Here is a 16,859-nt window from a genome sequence, read left to right as displayed (position 1 = left end):
ACTAGAGCTCCTGGAGGTTTGGGCCCGTGTAAGGAGATGGGATGCATGAAAGAGTAACAAGGCTTGGGGACTGATTAGTTGAGGTGATAGAATTTACTCTCCCTTTAACCCTCCCCTCCCCGCGTCCTAAGGCTATACACGGGAATGATGGAAGAACCCCATTCCAGCTTCAACAGAAATCACACATAAGCCTTGCAAACTGGGAAACGCGGGGTGAAGGGGTGGCTGGGATGGACCGGTCAGTCAGTAAACTGCTCGAGGGCACACAGTGAAACTGGATCGTTCAGGCTCCCAAAGGGGATCTTTCACTTTTTTTTAAAATGTGCTTATATTTGCAATTTTCTACAATGAGCATATACTACTTTTCTAATTTTATATGTACGTGTGTGTTTAAATAAAGTCAGAAACTTGAGAAAGCCTATCAGCCGCGCCACCCAAGGTCCAGCGCGAGGCGGCGCCTGCCCCGCCCCACCCTGCTGGCTCCCGTCTGAGTCCCGCCCTCGGGGATCCGGAAAAATCCTGAGCGGCACGCAGGCGCGGCCCTGGGCTCCGAGTTGCGGAGCGTGCGCAGAAAGCGTCGGAGGCGCATGCTCCGTGGAGGTCCCGGCCCCGCTGACTAGCCACCGCGCCCGCCAGGGTGGCCGGCAAAGGCCTGGCGGGGCTTCGGGCATGGCGGCCAGCCTATGGATGGGTGACGTGAGTGAGCACGGCCGCCCTGGTCTGCGGAGGAGGAATTTTAGTGTCATGAGAAGAAAGGGAAGGGACGGGGGCGTTCCTGGGATACCAAAAGAGTGGAAGTGAATGGGGAGGGGAGTTCTTTCAGGAGACGCCAAAGCGAGCTCCAGCATCTAGGTGAAGGGGCTGAGTCTGAGGGGGATGCGTCGTGGGGCCCCGCTCGGGTTCACAGACGGGAAAGGGAGGTTCTTTGGGCGGATAGAATGGGAAGAATCCCAAAGATTGAAGGGCGCCTTGGTTCCAGGACTGAAGGGATGGCGTTCCTGAGTCCATGAGGAAGGCTCCCTAAAAGGAGCAAATTTGAAGAGAAGGAAGGCAAGGGATTGAGAAGCAGAAGTTGGGCTTCAGATCACTCGGCAGATGGAAATTCTTCACCCCCACACCACTCCGGCCCGCAGCGTGCCGCCGACCCTGGGCTGACCAGGAGGGGCCCCGGATCCAGGAATGAGGAGCCTGGATGCTGGCCTGAGCTGCTCTGCTCTTGTATTTACGCAGCTGGAGCCCTACATGGATGAGAACTTCATCTCCAGAGCCTTTGCCACCATGGGGGAGACCGTGATGAGCGTCAAAATTATCCGAAACCGCCTCACTGGGTATGTTCTCTCCTTCCATCCTCTCACTTCTCCCTTAATAAATCGTGCTGCAAGTGTCATTCAGGAGAAGGTAAACATCGTAGTCAGAGCTTCTCACCCCTAGTAACCGTTATTATAATGATATAAACTAACATTTGGGGGTTTACTGAGAGGAAGTATAGCATATTGCTTAAGGACTGGACTCTGAAGCCAGTCTGGGTTTGAAAGCTCTGTCTGCTGTGTAACCTTAACCAGGCAAGTTACTTAACCTCTCTCCTTCACCTTGACTATAAAAATGGAGATAATAATTGCGCCTGCCTCATAGAGTTCTGGTCAAGATTAAATGCGAGTTAATTCGAATTCAGCATTTAGAGCAGTTGCCTGGCATATAGTATAAAAACATTATGATTTACTAGGTAATAAGCACTTTAAAATCACAAAAACCTCTGAGCTAAGTACTATTATTAGAGAAGCTTAATAACTTTTAAAGTTACACAGCTTTTAATTGGGAAGCCAGGACTCTAATTCAGGTCTTTTCTCAAAGCTCACGAGTGCCCTTAATGCTATGGGGACAGGACTATGTGCCACTGTTCTAGATCTCCGAGGTACATGACTGAAACAAGCCAGTCTGTCCCCTCGTGGAATTTACTACAGTCTAGTGGAATGAGACAATAAATATGTAAACAGCAAAATGCAGAGTATATTTTCAGCTAGTGGTGCTCTGTTGCCTCCAGTTTCTTATTTCTCTTTTTTAAGGTCTTAGGTTTCCTAGTTAGAAATAACAGGATTCCTTTATCAATTTGACAGTGTTTACGAAGCATCTACTCTGTGCCAAGTACTAAAGCAGCTTGCTACAATGTCAAATAGTTGAAAAATAGAGATGAGAGATGCAATATATGGCCAACTCTGGCTGTGTGGTGAACAGGTACTTTGTATATTCAGAACCCCTGTACCCAGGGACAGATTTTCTGACTAGTAGATCATGCTGGCCTAAATATTTTTCCTCTTGTTCTTGTAGATGGAAAACCCTACTGGTTTCACATCAGCTACTGGTGTGAAAATACTTTCTGTAATACGTTATACTTTTTAAAACACTGACATAGGTTCTCACGTTTTCATCTTAATTGAAATAAGAATTGGAATTATTGTTTCCTGCACTTGATTACTAAACTCTAGCTGCGTCTTAATGATGGCAGTTACAGACATATTACATTTATTCTGCCTTGTGTGACAAAGACTTTGAAGTGGGTTATAAGAATACTGTAAAATAAATAAATGTAAATTAAAAACCAAGAACAGAGAAGATAGGGGAATAAGAAAAGACACAAGGAAGAATAATATGCAATAGAGCAAAGTGTTTAAGAATGCAGTCATTGGTTGCACAACAGTGTGAATGTACTTAATAGAACTGTACACTTAAAATGGTTAAAATGACACATTTTTGTGTTATGTATATTTAACCACAATTTTAAAAATTCAACAAAGATTAAAAAAAAAGAATGCATCACATGTGGAGCAGCCACATCTGTCATTCATCACTGGTGGGATTATAAAATGGTACAGCCCCTTGGAGCAAGTGTCTCGCAATTTCTCATATACATTTCCCATATGGGCCAGCAAGTCTAGTCCTAGGTATTTACCCAAGAGAAATGGAAACATGCATCTACCAAAGAAAAGGTCTTGAAAAAGAATGTGCGTAACGCATTTGGACAATGGCCCAAAACTGCAACCCAGGTATTCACAGATAAATAAATATTGGTATATTCATACAATAGAATAACTTAGCAATAAAAAGAGACATACTGCTAATATAGTGACAACATGAATGAATCTTAAAGGCATGGTGCTAAGTGAAAGAGGTGTTAATATATGATTCCATTTATTTAAAATTCTAAAATACACAAAATTAATCTGTGATGGAAATAACTCAGCCTCTGGAAGAATTTGTACATTTCATTGCATGTAAATTTAACCTTAAAAGGGGAAAAAAAATAGTTATTGAACTCTCGTTAATAAGCATGTTAAAGTAATTGAGGGAAGTACACCAATATCTGCAACTTCAAAATGTATCAGAAAATAAGAATGACAAATGGGTGGAGGCATGGATAGATGAATAGCTATGTGATAAAATAAGGCTGATAAAGTGTTAATAGAATGTCTTGACTATTGTGAACTACAATAAACATGGAAATGCATATATCTAAAAAGTGTTAATTGAAGGGTAGGCTGTGTGTGTGTATGTATGTACATATATATGGTGTTTGCTGTACAATTCCTTCAGTTTTTATATTTGGAAGTTTTCATAGTAAAGTATTGCGGAAAGAATGTGGTCAGACTACCCTGAATTCAAGTCCCAGCTTCGAGCTTCGGCACACACCAGCTGTGTGGGTTAAGGCATCTTGTAAAATCCTAGGTCTCGGTCTCCATACCTGAGTGGGAGGGATAGTTTCATTCCCTCATAGAGTTCCATGAGGAGTAGATGAGCCGGTGCAGGTGAGGTGGCCAGCACGGTGTTTGGCTCAGTAATGCTCAGCTCTTACTGGTGGTGGTCTTTACATCTGTGAGCCGTAAGGTTCTAGCACACACAAGACAGAAGGCACAGAATGGCCAGCCATTCCTCTAAGCATCAGCAAACACTTATGGAGCTCTTAGACTGTCTTCTGAGATCCTTGGGCTTGGGTACTGCCCTTGCCTGTACCTTCTTGGCTGGGTGTCTGCAGGGTTATCTGCACTGAATATTGTATTTCCAGAAAACTGGTTTATTTTACTGGTGATAGCTTTAAGGCTGATGTTAAGGAAAATTAAATGTTTTCAGTGTAAATCTCTTAAGTAGGAAAGGATGTCAGGGTTTAGCCACTTCCTCCTACTCATGTTTCTCAGTGATGCTTTAAAAAATAGAACACCAGGAATCGCACAGACATCCCCCAGTTAGGTAAGGCCTATGGGTTTACTTTGTCCAACTAGATTGTAAGTTTCTTAAGCATAGGAACCACATTCTTTAACTCTGTATCAGCCTGGCCTGTGAAAGGTGATCAAAAAACCTTTTTAATTATGAAAAATTTAAAACAAATCTTCAAAAATAGCATAATGAACTCTCATAGAGCTACCACCTAATTTCAAAAATTGGTAACATGTTGCCATATTTTCCTTACCTGTCTGTCAATAAAGATAGATTTAGGTAGGTAGATACTTTCTCTTTCCTGAACCATGAAAGTAAATTACAGGCATTGAGACATTTCACCGCTAAATATTTGAGCTTACATTGCCAATCCCTGGACATTCTGTTACACAACCACAATGCTCATATCACACTAACAGAATTAACAATGATTCCCTAATATCACACAATGGCCAGTCTACATTTAAATTTTTATAATTCTCCCCAGAGTGTTTTTATAGCTTTTATTTGTTTTTTAATGAATTAGGATCCAGAGATCAGATTCTCCATTGCATTTAGTTTTTTTGTCCTTTTTTTAATGTAGAAAAGCCCACTTCTTTCTTTTCTCTTAACAGTGACTTTTTTTAAAATTTGTTTTTCTTTACATTTTCTAGATGACTTTATTTATTTAGCTTTTTTTGGTGGAGGGCAGATAATTAGAGTATGTATGTATGTATTTATTTTTGGAGGAGGTACTGGGAATTGAACCCAGCACCCTGTGCATGCCAAACACACACTCTACCACTTGAGCTATACACTCCCCACAACATTGACTTTTTAAAGAGGTAAGATTAATTGTTTCATACAAGGTTCTACATTCTGGATTCTGGTCCTGCTTTCTGGATTTATTTGTTTCCTTGTGGTGGTGGTTTACTTATTTTGTTCCTAATATTTCCTGAAAACTGGACATTAGATTTAAAGGTTTCATTGGATTGCATTAAACATTTTTGGCAAAAGTACTTCGTAGGTGATACAACACAAAATAAATGAGTCTGGGACTGGCCTAAATTGGCAGTCCTTATACTCAGGTTTGTAAATTCTGAACTGGATTATGGCAGGGAGCAAAAACAGTACAGGGTCTGATTAGGAAAACATTTTTTCTTCCCTTCAGGCCCAGACTCAGTCTCCCATCTGGATAGCACATCTTTTTTTTTTTTTTTAACTGAAGTACAGTCAGTAATTTCCAGAATATATAAACAGCTCATACAACTTAATAAAAAAACAAACAACCCAATCCAAAAATGGGCAGAAGACCTAAACAAGTATTTCTCCAATGAAGACATAGGAATGGCCAATAGACATGAAAAAATGTTTAGTATCACTAATTATCAGAGTAATGCAAATCAGAACTACAGTGAGGTATCACCTCATACCAGTCAGAATGGCCATCATTCAAAATTCCATGAACAATAAATGCTGGAGAGGGTGTAGAGAAAAGGAAACTCTCCTACACTGCTGGTGGAAATGCAGTGCAGCCATTATGGAAAACAGTATGGAGATTCCTCAAAGAACTAAAAATAAACTTAGCATATGATCCAGCAATCCCATTTCTGGTTATATATCCGGAGGGAACTCTAATGCGAAAAGACATAGATATCACATCTTTAACAGTTTACTCTTTCTGTTCTTTCCAGGATCCCAGCTGGCTACTGCTTTGTAGAATTCGCAGATTTGGCCACAGCTGAGAAGTGTTTGCATAAAATCAATGGGAAACCCCTTCCAGGAGCCACACCTGTAAGGACATTTAGATAATCATGATGTTGCCATTTTTATTGTCATTGATAACTGTCATTTATTGAGTCCCTACTGTATACTTACTGTATTTAATCCTATCACAACGCTGAACAGTAGGCATTGTTATCTTTGACAGACCAGGAAACTGAAGCTCAGGGAAATGGAATAACTTGCCCAAGGCAACACAGGTAGTGGCAGAGCCAGGATGCAAACTGAAGATTGGTTGCCTCCAAAATCCATGCCCTTTCCACTCTGCACCGCTGCCTCCCTTAACGGAAGACTTGAAAATCTAGACCGCTTGCTTGATTGAGAAAGTAGAACAGGCTGGCAGCAGTAAGGACACGTTTCAAGAGAGTTACATTCTGCTCTTCCCACAGTTACTTAGCTTACAGCTGCACCGCGCTGGCACACCTGGGCTCATAGAACCATGGAGCTGGCAGTGCCCTTAGCGGTCATCCGTGCAACCCCCTCATTTTATACAGGAGAAAAAGCTGAGGCTTAGAAAGGGGGAGATGTTTTGGCCAAGGTAATTTATTTCAGTTTTTCTCAAATATTGTTTGACTCTTGAAACACCTTTCTCTGTTTTAGTTTGTTTGTTTTTAAATTTCCAGGCAAAACGTTTTAAACTGAACTATGCCACTTATGGGAAACAACCAGACAACAGGTAAGTACAGAGTAGCCCTAAGTTAGCTTCAAGCCCCAGGAAATGTCTAGATAGAGACAAGATGTGTCACTGTGCCTGTCATTCCCAAAGAGGGAGATGGGGAGCTGAGTTTGGCCCCATTTTACCTCCCTTCTGAAGGATGACATCCCCCACCCCCATTGGTGGACCCTTTCCAGGATGCTTCTTGTCAAGGCCCATGTCTTCTCTATATTTGGTCCCTCCCCCAGCCCTGTTACTGCCCACAGTACTGGTGTTTTATTAGGTAAGAACTGACCTGTTGTAGCAACATAAATTGATTTAGCATTTAAGATCGCTTTTTGAAAGGTTTAAAACAATGTATCAAAGGCTTTAGATAGATTTGTGGCCATTGAACTTGTCATTCTACTTTTCAGAACTTATTCGTGGATGTGTATAAAGATTAACATCAAGAGTGTTCATTGACATATTACAATATTCGACATAGTCTACTTCCACACAAAATAAAAATTAAAAAGAATAATATTCTGGGGGGAGGGTGCATGGTGGTAGAGTGCATGTGACAGAGGCCAGAGGTGTCCCCACAAAGCCTAAAATATTTACTATCTGGCACTTCACAGAAAAAGTTTCTGTGAAGTTACTGACCTCTGTCCTCAAAGTTGAGAGATTTCATTTTAGCTCATCTTTAGGAGAGAAGGTCCAGTTATTCTCTCTGTCTTTCACCATTTGAATTAAAAATAGACAGAATATCTGGTTTTATCCTTTGAGCACTTCTAGCCCTGCCCTCCATCTGCACTCCTGTAATACTTGAAGCTAGACAGGCTTTATTCAGGGGGTGAGGGATTTGGGACAGGGGACTCCTTCCATAACTCTTCTGCCAGGACTGCCAAGTGAAACAAATTAGGACGCATCAGAGGTTGTTCTCTAAGAAGACCTAGAAAAGATTTACTAGAATGGGCTAAGAGCAAAAGTTTTGTTCTTTGTCTCTGAATTTCGCTTTCTCTTCTTAGCCCCGAGTACTCCCTCTTTGTGGGGGACCTGACCCCAGATGTGGATGATGGCATGCTGTATGAATTCTTTGTCAAGGTCTACCCCTCCTGTCGGGGAGGCAAGGTGGTTTTGGACCAGACAGGCGTGTCTAAGTAAGGCCTTACCTGTTGTTGATTGATGCCTACCCTGTTGGTTGCAGCATTTTTCCCAGAAAAGGAGATGGTGTAGTGAGGCCATGCTGCACGGTGGTTAAGGCCACAGGCTTTGGAGCCAAACTGCCTGGTGTGAATCCCAGCTTCAGTGCTGCCCAGGGCTTATGCCGCAGACGAGTAACTGAACCTCTGACCCTGTTTCCTCATCTGTGAAATGGGACCGATCAGTAGTATCTGTATCTCTCAGGGGGCAGCATAAGGATTAAGTGACGTAATATAAATAAAGCAACAGGAAATGCTTTTTAGGTGTTTCCTCTTTTATTTATTATTGTTACTTCAAAAGTAGAAAGACCTCACGAGAGGGTCATTCTTGATCTGAGTTGTAGTTATGATCTTGGGCTTTGAATTTGAATCCTGCTTCCACTATGACTTTGGGCAAGTTAGTAAACCTCTGAACTTTGATTCTGTCTTCACTAAAATGTGGGTACCCCCTTCATCAAGCTGTGGGATAGTTCGGTGAGTTAACCATGGAAAGATGCTCAGCACAGATGAAATAAGTGCTCATTGAGTGTTAGCCATCATTCATTTATCCCCCAAGTAGAATGTGAGTTCAGGAGAACAGAACCTCGTCTGCTTGTGATTGCTGAGTCCCAGGGCCAGGTGTAACACCTGGCACACAGGGCAGACTTGGTAAATATTTGCTGACTGACCTTCTGTGACTGTTACTACTACTGCTCCTACTAGTACTTGCCGGTAGATGGGAGGGAAGCTACTATTTGGGAAAAAGCCCCATCAAGACAGTATGGAGGAGACTGGTGAAAGTTGGGGTTCCTACAGATCTCAGGATCCTTGTGTCTCACACGTCATTTGATGGACTCTCCCTTCTCAGCCCCTTTCCCAGTCTTAGACTTTACCTTCATCACATTTGTGTTCTAAATAGTGTGGGTTGTTTATTTTTCCCCCTGCAGGGGCTATGGTTTTGTGAAATTCACAGATGAACTGGAACAGAAGCGAGCCCTGACAGAGTGCCAGGGAGCAGTAGGCCTGGGGTCTAAACCAGTGCGGCTGAGCGTGGCGATCCCTAAAGCGTGAGTCCTGTGCTGCTGGGGAGCAGAGGCCTCTGGACCGACCCCCACCTGCATGCGCCTCGTCTGTTGTTGATAATCAGGGTATCGCCTATGTGCTGAATGGGAGGCTGCCAGGAGATTCAGTTCAGGCTGCAAATAATGAGTGCCTGATATTTGCCAGGCTGTGTGCTGGGTGTTAGGGAGGAACTAATATAACCTTGCCCCTCCAGAAGTTTCTGGTTGAGGAGAGAGAGCTCTAACTGGGGAAAGCAGATACATTCAGACGTCACTGGTAGCAATGCTGGAAAAGCAGTCTGGCTGCACACAGTTACTGTCTCTGCTCTTTGCCCAGTAGTGCCGCTGTTAAAAATTTATCCACGGAATTCATAAGAACTGAGCAGACAAAAATTACATCCAGTTTTAGCCTTATTTATATCAGTGAAACCTACAAACCTCCTATGAATGTCGCCTGCTATGGGAATGGCTAAGAATTAATGCTCCAAACAGAACGGAATTTTTTTTCCATATTTTTTTCTATTTTTCTATTTTAATATAACTCATAAAACAGTGCTTGTATAAAAATTCACACAAAGTTGCTAGAAAACAGAATTTCCAAAAATGTCCTGGGTTTTTGTTACACTGAGTTTTCTAATGATGCACTCCACAATAGAATATTAATACATCACTGTTACCTGTCACACTAGGCTGAAAACCCTCCGTCCCTTACAACACCAAGCAGGTTTTTCACTCAGATGTAAGACAGCCTTTCTTTGCACAGAATCTTCCATTCTTTGGCCCAAGCAATGGTTCTCAGCAGGGGACATTAGCAGCACCTGGAGACAGTTTTAGTTGTCACAACTTGGGGGAGGGCTACGACTGGCATCTAGTGAGTAGAGGCCAGGGATGCGACTGAACATCTTACAGTGCACAGGACATTCCCCATGACAAAGAATGACCTGCTGCCACCCCCAACAGTCAATTTTGCAAAGACTGAGAAACTGCCTGTTACAAGTAGAGGAGTGGCTGCACTCTTAGGGCAGGACTTCCAACTGATCTTGGTTTTTAAAACAGCAAAAGATTTGGAGGATCTTCACAGTTTAACCATGTTTAATACAGCCTGAGTACTTCCTCCCCCTCCAAATGTTGTTTGTTCTCAACTCTATTATATGTATAAGAACATTATAAAGAAAACATTTAGAAGAGAGAAATTTCCTCATTACCCTAAGATGACTAATTAAAAGTTCTGAGTTCCTTTCCAAGCTTCTCCATAAACTTCTGTGATGTATAGATGTAGATATAGACATGGGCATGGACACGCACACACTTCACGTGGATCAGTTAACATGTGGTAGATTCATTTCTTTATTCATTTTTGATTATAATAACAGTGCTTATTCTTCTCTCCTCCCAGCTTACTCAGTGTACACACTCACTTTGCCATCTAGTTGAACAGCTGTCATCATTATAATATTTTTTAACAGCTGCAGGATGTTCTTTTGATTGTATATTCTGTCTAGCAGCCTCTGTTGTTGACTGTTACGGCTGTTTCTGATGTGTCACCATTGTTCAGTCAATGATAACTGAGTTCCTATGACTCTGCAGGCCCTGTCCTGGACTTTGAAATTATAGCTGTAAATAAGAAACAAAGTCCTTTCTGCAGGGAGGTTATATTCTGTTATATTTGTTTCTTCACTGAACATTGTCATCAGTATTTGATGCCTGCCTCTGGGGAGGTGCCCTCAAGCACTAGGAATTGAGGCTGATAAAGTAAGAGTCCCCTTTGAGAGTTAGACTGTAGGAGCTGAGTGTGGAGAAGCAGAAGAGAAATGTACCTTCAGTGGCCTGAACATATCAGGAGGGGGACAGACTCCTTGGACACGTGGAGGTGGAGTCATGGAAACGAACATTAGCAGTTTCCAGCCTCGTGCTGGCCGGGGAGAGGGAATCTGCCATCAGACTTCATCGAGCCACCCAATTGGGAGGTGATGCGAACGCAGTCAGATGTGGAGTCTCTCTGACCGTTCTGAGTCCTGCTCACCAAGCAGACATTGAACTCATGAGGAATTTGGGAAGAGCTCACCACACCTGATTCTTTATGTTTTTGAAAGCAGTAGATCCTTTGCAAGCTTGACATTCTGGTTTTGGTTAGCAGTGGCTCGGATCACTGTGCAATCGGATAAGAAAGCTTTCTACTGACCCTGGGCCTCAGCCTTGATTGGTGAAGGCAGGATGTGGGACACTGGCAAGCTGTCTTGAGTCTGTCAGTGCTGGGGCAGTGTGTATGGGGTGGTGGGAGTGTGAGCCCTGGAGTTAAAATTGGTTCTGGTTGTAGCTGTAGTCTTGGGTAAATCACTTAACCTTTCAGAGAAGTTCAGTGTTCTTATCTGTATAATGGAAATAATAAATAATAGCTCTATCATAGGGTCGTACAGAACTTAAAATAAGACACCATGTATGAAAAACAATGGGCACAAGTCCCAAGTACCTACTCCATAAATGGTCGCTATGACTACAGCTCCAGTCTACTGGAATGCTGCTTTTTTTTCCCCCCTTTTTTTGAGGAGAAGAGGTGATTAGATATTTTGTAGTTTGAAATGCTTCTTAGATCATCCTAAATCCAGATTCTCCAGGCCATGTTCACCTGAGCCTTTGTGGCTGGCAGAAAAACAGCCCCCCAAGATCTTGAGAATGGGAGAAGTCAGCACTGACAAGGTTTGATTAGAGAGACAAACCTAATGATTGAAAGCTCTTGTCTTTAAAGCTGGACTCTGGGACCAGACTGCCTGGATTTGAATCTCTTAGTAGCTATGTGACTTTGGACAAATTATGTAACCTCTCTGTACCTCACTTTCCTCATCTGTAAAATAGGAATAATGGTATAGTTACTGCATAGCAGTATTGTGGGGATTAACTGAGTTAATCTGCTTAAAGCACTTAAAACAGTCTCAGGTCACATAGTGTTATGGAAATGTTTGCTTACATTTGTTTGTTGACTTTTCTGTCTTCATTTAAGGAGTCGTGTGAAGCCAGTGGAATATAGTCAGATGTACAGTTACAGCTACAACCAGTACTACCAGCAGTACCAGAACTACTATGCCCAGTGGGGCTACGACCAGAACACAGGCAGCTACAGCTATAGTTACCCCCAGTATGGCTATACGCAGAGCACCATGCAGGTAACTGTGATCTGGCCAGTCTGGCCCTCTTGGGTTACATCATCCTGTAGAGACCTGAGTCATTCTCCAGGAAGGGATGGGTAAGGACGGGAGCTTGGGCTTCAGGAAAAACTGGGGGAAAGATGAAGCAACCTAGTTCCTCTTGTTCAAAGTACACCATCTTTGGGGGGAGGGTATAGCTCAGTGGTAAAGCGCGTGCTTTAGCACGGACGAGGTCCTGGGTTCAATTGAAATAAATAAACCTAATTATCTCCCCCACCACCAACAAAACAAAACAAAACACCATCTTAGTCACGGGCCGGGATTTCACTATGCTTCTCACGCACCTCTCTGGTCTCTTGGCAGACATATGAAGAAGTTGGAGATGATGCATTAGAAGGTAAGAAAGAAGTCCCTTCACTCAGTTCACACATCATTACAGTAAGATGTGTCACCTGAGGTGGAAGTGCAGCTCCCAAAGAGCCTGGGGTGGGGGGTTTCGCTAACAGGGGAGGGAACCTGTCACTCCCTAGACGTGTGGCATTCTACCCCAGGATATAGGTCTGTGGCAAAAATACCATTGCCTTATATTTTTTTCAGTTTGTAAAATTCATTTTTCATGTTTTAATTTTTTTCCTTTTTTTCTTTTGGAGGGGGAGGTAATTAGGTTTGTTTATTTATTTATTTAATGGCAGTACTGGGGATTGAACCCAGGACCTTGTGCATGCTGGGCATGTGCTCTACCACTAAGCTATACCCTCCCCCTTCCATCTGTTTTAAATTACATGTTTTTCTCATTCAAGTAACAGTTATGATTGAAAATTTGGAAAATACAGTAAAGTATTATGAAGAAACTGAAAATCACCCCAATTCTGCTACATAGTAATAGCGATCATTAATTTTTTAAATTAAAAGTATTTATTATCATTTTTACTGAATTTAACTAAAGAAAAAGAAAGAAAAGTAAAACTGAAAGAATTGCTAACCTTCAGACAAATGTTTTTCCAAATGAGATATTCATACATCTTAAAGGATTCACTAAGATTTGGAAAAACTATAAAAACCAATTAAAAGTTTTTTTCACCGTGTTTCTGGACAGATGTTAAGTCTTCAAGAAGTAAAATAACAGTTGTCATAAAATCAGACATTATTGATTTCTGTGTACATAAAACTTTAAGGTAAAAGCCTCAAAGTTTAAAATCTATTTTAAGAATTACTCTTCAAGAGGTCACAGGGAAAGTGTGATCTGTAAGCAAATATCCTTTAAAGAAACATCACCTGCAAAGAACAGACTTTCTGCTTTGTAGCATTTTAAAGCACTTTCACATACATGCTGTCTTCTGATTCTAACAGCAGTGACCTTGGGGAGTGGGCTGGGCAAGATACAGGAGCTCTAGTTGACAGATGGGGAGCTGACCATCACCTCATCTGCTCAGGGTTCCACTGTGAGTTAGGAGCAAGGGTGGACCTTGGTGAGCAGACTCAGCCAGAGCCATTTGGCAGTCTTTCCGTATCCTCACCAATAGTTACTATTTTACATTTTAACCATCCTGGTTTGTATCTCATTCTAGTTTTGATTTGCATTTCCCTGATGGTTAATGATGTTGAGTGTCTTTTCATTCATGTTTATTGGCCATGTGTTTGGAGAAATGTCTATTCTTTTGCCCATTTTTAAATTGGGTTGTCTTTTTATTGTTGAATTGTGAGAATTCTTTATATTCTATTCTGTATACTAGTCACTTATCAGATATATGATTTGGAAATTACTTCTCCAGTTCTATGAATTATCTTTTCACTTTCTTGATAATACCCTTTGAAGCACAAAAGTTTTTAATTTATATGAAGTCCACTTATTTTTTCTTTTGGGATCATAGTGTCATATCTAAGAAACCATTGCCTGTTTATACCTGTTTCCTTCTAAGAGACTTTTTTTCTTTATTTTTTGGTTTTTGGTTTTTTTGTTTTTGTTGAGTTGCTGATTCTAAGAGTTTTATGGTTTTACATTTAGGACTTTGATCCATTTTTAGTTAACTTTTGTATAAGTTGTGATGTAGGCTCTCACTTCATTATTTTGCATGTAGTTATCCAGTTGTCCTGGCACCATTTGTTGAAAAGGTTATTCTTTACAAATTGAGTTGTCTTCGTACCCTTCTTGAATATCAATATACTCTAAATGTATAGGTTTAGTTCTGGATTCTTAATCTTGTTCCACTGATCTGTATGTCTGTGCTTAGGCTACTGCCACAGCCTGTTACTGTAGCTTTAGTAAGTTTTGAGATGGGAAAATGTGAGTCCTTGAACTTTGAAGATCGTTTTGGCTATTCTGGGTCCCTTGTATTTCCATATAAATTTTATGATCAGCTTGTCGATTTATGAAAAAAAAAAAAAGCAGCTGTGATTTTGATAGGGATTGCATTGACTCTGTAGATTAATTGGGGGAGTATATTGCCATCTTAATGCAGACCTTTCTTGACTTAGTATGTATGTCCTGATAAAGCCATCATAAGTTGACAATAACGTTAAATCAAAAATTCATTTAATACACCTAACCTACCGAACATTATAGCTTAGCCTGGCTTAAACATGCTCAGATCAGTTAGCATTTACCTACAGTTGAGCAAAATCATCTAACATAAACCCTGTTTTATTAGCGTTGATTATCTCATTAATTGGAGCAGTTCGAGGATATCAGTTGTTTACCTGCCTGACCACGTGGCTGGCTGGGAGCTGCTGCCGCCCAGTGTCACTTGAGTGTAGTTACCACGTATCGCAGCCTGGGAAACCATCAAAATTCCAAAGACAGTTTCTAACTGATGTGTATCACTTTTGTACCGTTGTAAAGTCGAAAAATCTTAAGATGAACCATCGTAAATTGAGGACCATCTGTATTTGTCTTCAAGTACAAGGATGTGTTCGTATTTTATTAAGGTCTTCTTCAATTTCTCCAGTTAATTTTAAATTGTTTCCATGAATGGGTGTGCGCGTGCATTTTAAACCAGCAAGATTAAAAGGAAAATATAAAGTGTTATCAGTCATAGTAGTTAAGGAATTTTTAAAATTTTGTGAAATATAAACACTTGGAAAAGTACAGACAAAAAATGTAGTTTAACATGTAGTTATAAAATGCCCATGAAACCTTCATTCCGGTCAAGTAAAATATTGCCAGTCTCCTTCCCCTAGTCACAACCCACAACCCTACTAGAGAAAACTGTTGTTTTATAGTAACAAACCTTCCTTTTCTTTATAGGTTTATCATACATATGCATCCCTGAGCAGTATGGTTTAGTTTTGCCTGTTTTTGAGCTTTCTGTAATGCAGTTGTGCTGAACGTACTGGCCTGCTTCTTTCGTTCAACACTCACTCAGCATTTTGTGTAATTCTTCCAAGTTGGATGTGGTTGAGGTTCATTTTCAATGCTCTGTAATAGTCCCTTCTAAGAAGTTTACTTGTTCCGGGTTTATTAAAAATACTATCATGTATTTTGTCATGATTTAACAAATACCACTTTTGCAATCAAGAAAGTGAGGTTTACATCAGGACTTGACCGTAACTCCTTCATTAGACAGTCACTTCATTAGTTCATGATTTAGTAATTTTGATCAACTTCCTAAGCACAAATTTGAAAGGACCACACCAGAAAATCCAGGTCATGTGACAGCTAGAGGTGTAACAGCCACCATTATTTTGAGTACTGACTATACGTTACATTGTCAGTTCAGCTGGCTCTTTATCAACTTGGGATTAGGGGCCCCTACCAACCACATGGTTGAAAATCCACATGTAACCTTTCCTTCGTTCCTCAACATCCTGATTCAACCAACTGTAGATTCTCTAAGACTAGCATTTACTCTTCAAAAAATCCGCATACAAGTGGACCCAGTTCAAACCCATGCTTTCAGATGTGAACTGTACACCCAATTTTCATCCTCACAAACCTTTCAAGGCAGTGCTGTCAGCTGGTGAGGAAGGAGAGAACTCTGGCAGGGAGTAGGGAACTGAGTCTCCTGGGACTGCTGAGTGATTCTCCCCTCTGCACTCCCTGAACCAATTTTTGCTTCCCTTCCAGACCCCATGCCGCAGCTGGATGTGACTGAGGCCAACAAGGAGTTCATGGAGCAGAGTGAGGAGCTGTATGATGCACTGATGGACTGTCACTGGCAGCCTCTGGACACAGTGTCTTCAGAGATCCCTGCCATGATGTAGCCAGGACAAAGGACAAGCCAGAAAGACTGTGTAAAGGAGATAAGAGACTCCTTTTTTAAAAGTCACTTGCAAGAACTTCTACCTTTTTTGAAATGTTTTGTAAGATTTTAGTAGTCAACTATTTCCTGAAATTATGAATATTTCTGCGACACTGCTGCCTTCATTTGAACAATTTGAGTTTGAAAACCAAGGGACCAGTTGTTCTGAGATAAACTGGAACCTCAATCTTCATCTTTGAACAGTAATCATTTATCCAGGTAGGGGGGTTAGCTACACTACTGGAGAAAAGGACATTTTGGGATTAACAACCAGAATGGATCTTAACAGCTACTGAATCAGCTTCATAGGTGACACGCACATAAATCCTTAACATTCTCTGGGGTCAGAGTACATGGGTAACCACTGTCATGCTCCCAAACTGGGCAGTTTTATTTGCTTTCAGGTACTCCCTCCAACAAATTTGCTTCAAGTCTGGTGGCTAGGTAGAATTTATTAGAACTGGGGAAGTTGCGTGCCCCATGTAAGTGTTGGGGCCAGCTTAGTCTAGACCAAAAGGCCTGCATAATTTTAGGGACAGGCCTGTGTAACCAAGCCCACTTGTTTCTTAACTAAATGCACTAACAGGTATAAACCCACTTACATACAAGGGATGGTAATTCAGAAAGATAACCTG

At 41.4% G+C, this 16,859-nt stretch overlaps 1 protein-coding gene across 4 annotated transcripts; it reads left to right on the top strand.

Moving 5' to 3' along the window:
• Window positions 1-538: 538 nt before the first annotated feature.
• On the top strand, window positions 539-16,417 carry TRNAU1AP (tRNA selenocysteine 1 associated protein 1). 4 transcript variants are annotated; one of them, XM_010947954.3, is made up of 9 exons: window positions 539-696; window positions 1,231-1,328; window positions 5,880-5,979; window positions 6,591-6,643; window positions 7,630-7,761; window positions 8,730-8,849; window positions 11,842-12,004; window positions 12,350-12,383; window positions 16,050-16,417. In XM_010947954.3, exons 1-9 carry the CDS (start codon window positions 670-672, stop codon window positions 16,184-16,186), a joined length of 864 nt encoding a protein of 287 aa, XP_010946256.1. In that variant the 5' UTR covers window positions 539-669; the 3' UTR covers window positions 16,187-16,417. The 4 variants fall into 4 exon arrangements, with proteins under 4 accessions (XP_010946256.1, XP_045367332.1, XP_074233139.1 ...); XM_045511376.2 differs by lacking the exon at window positions 539-696 and adding an exon at window positions 747-852; XM_010947953.3 differs by lacking the exon at window positions 539-696 and having other exon boundaries at window positions 868-1,328.
• Window positions 16,418-16,859: the final 442 nt, after the last annotated feature.

The sequence above is a fragment of the Camelus bactrianus genome, chromosome 13 (genome assembly GCF_048773025.1).
Source record: "Camelus bactrianus isolate YW-2024 breed Bactrian camel chromosome 13, ASM4877302v1, whole genome shotgun sequence".
Classification (NCBI taxonomy): domain Eukaryota; kingdom Metazoa; phylum Chordata; class Mammalia; order Artiodactyla; family Camelidae; genus Camelus; species Camelus bactrianus.
Note: the sequence above shows the minus strand (reverse complement) of the source record. Positions and strands in the feature narration are given on the sequence as shown.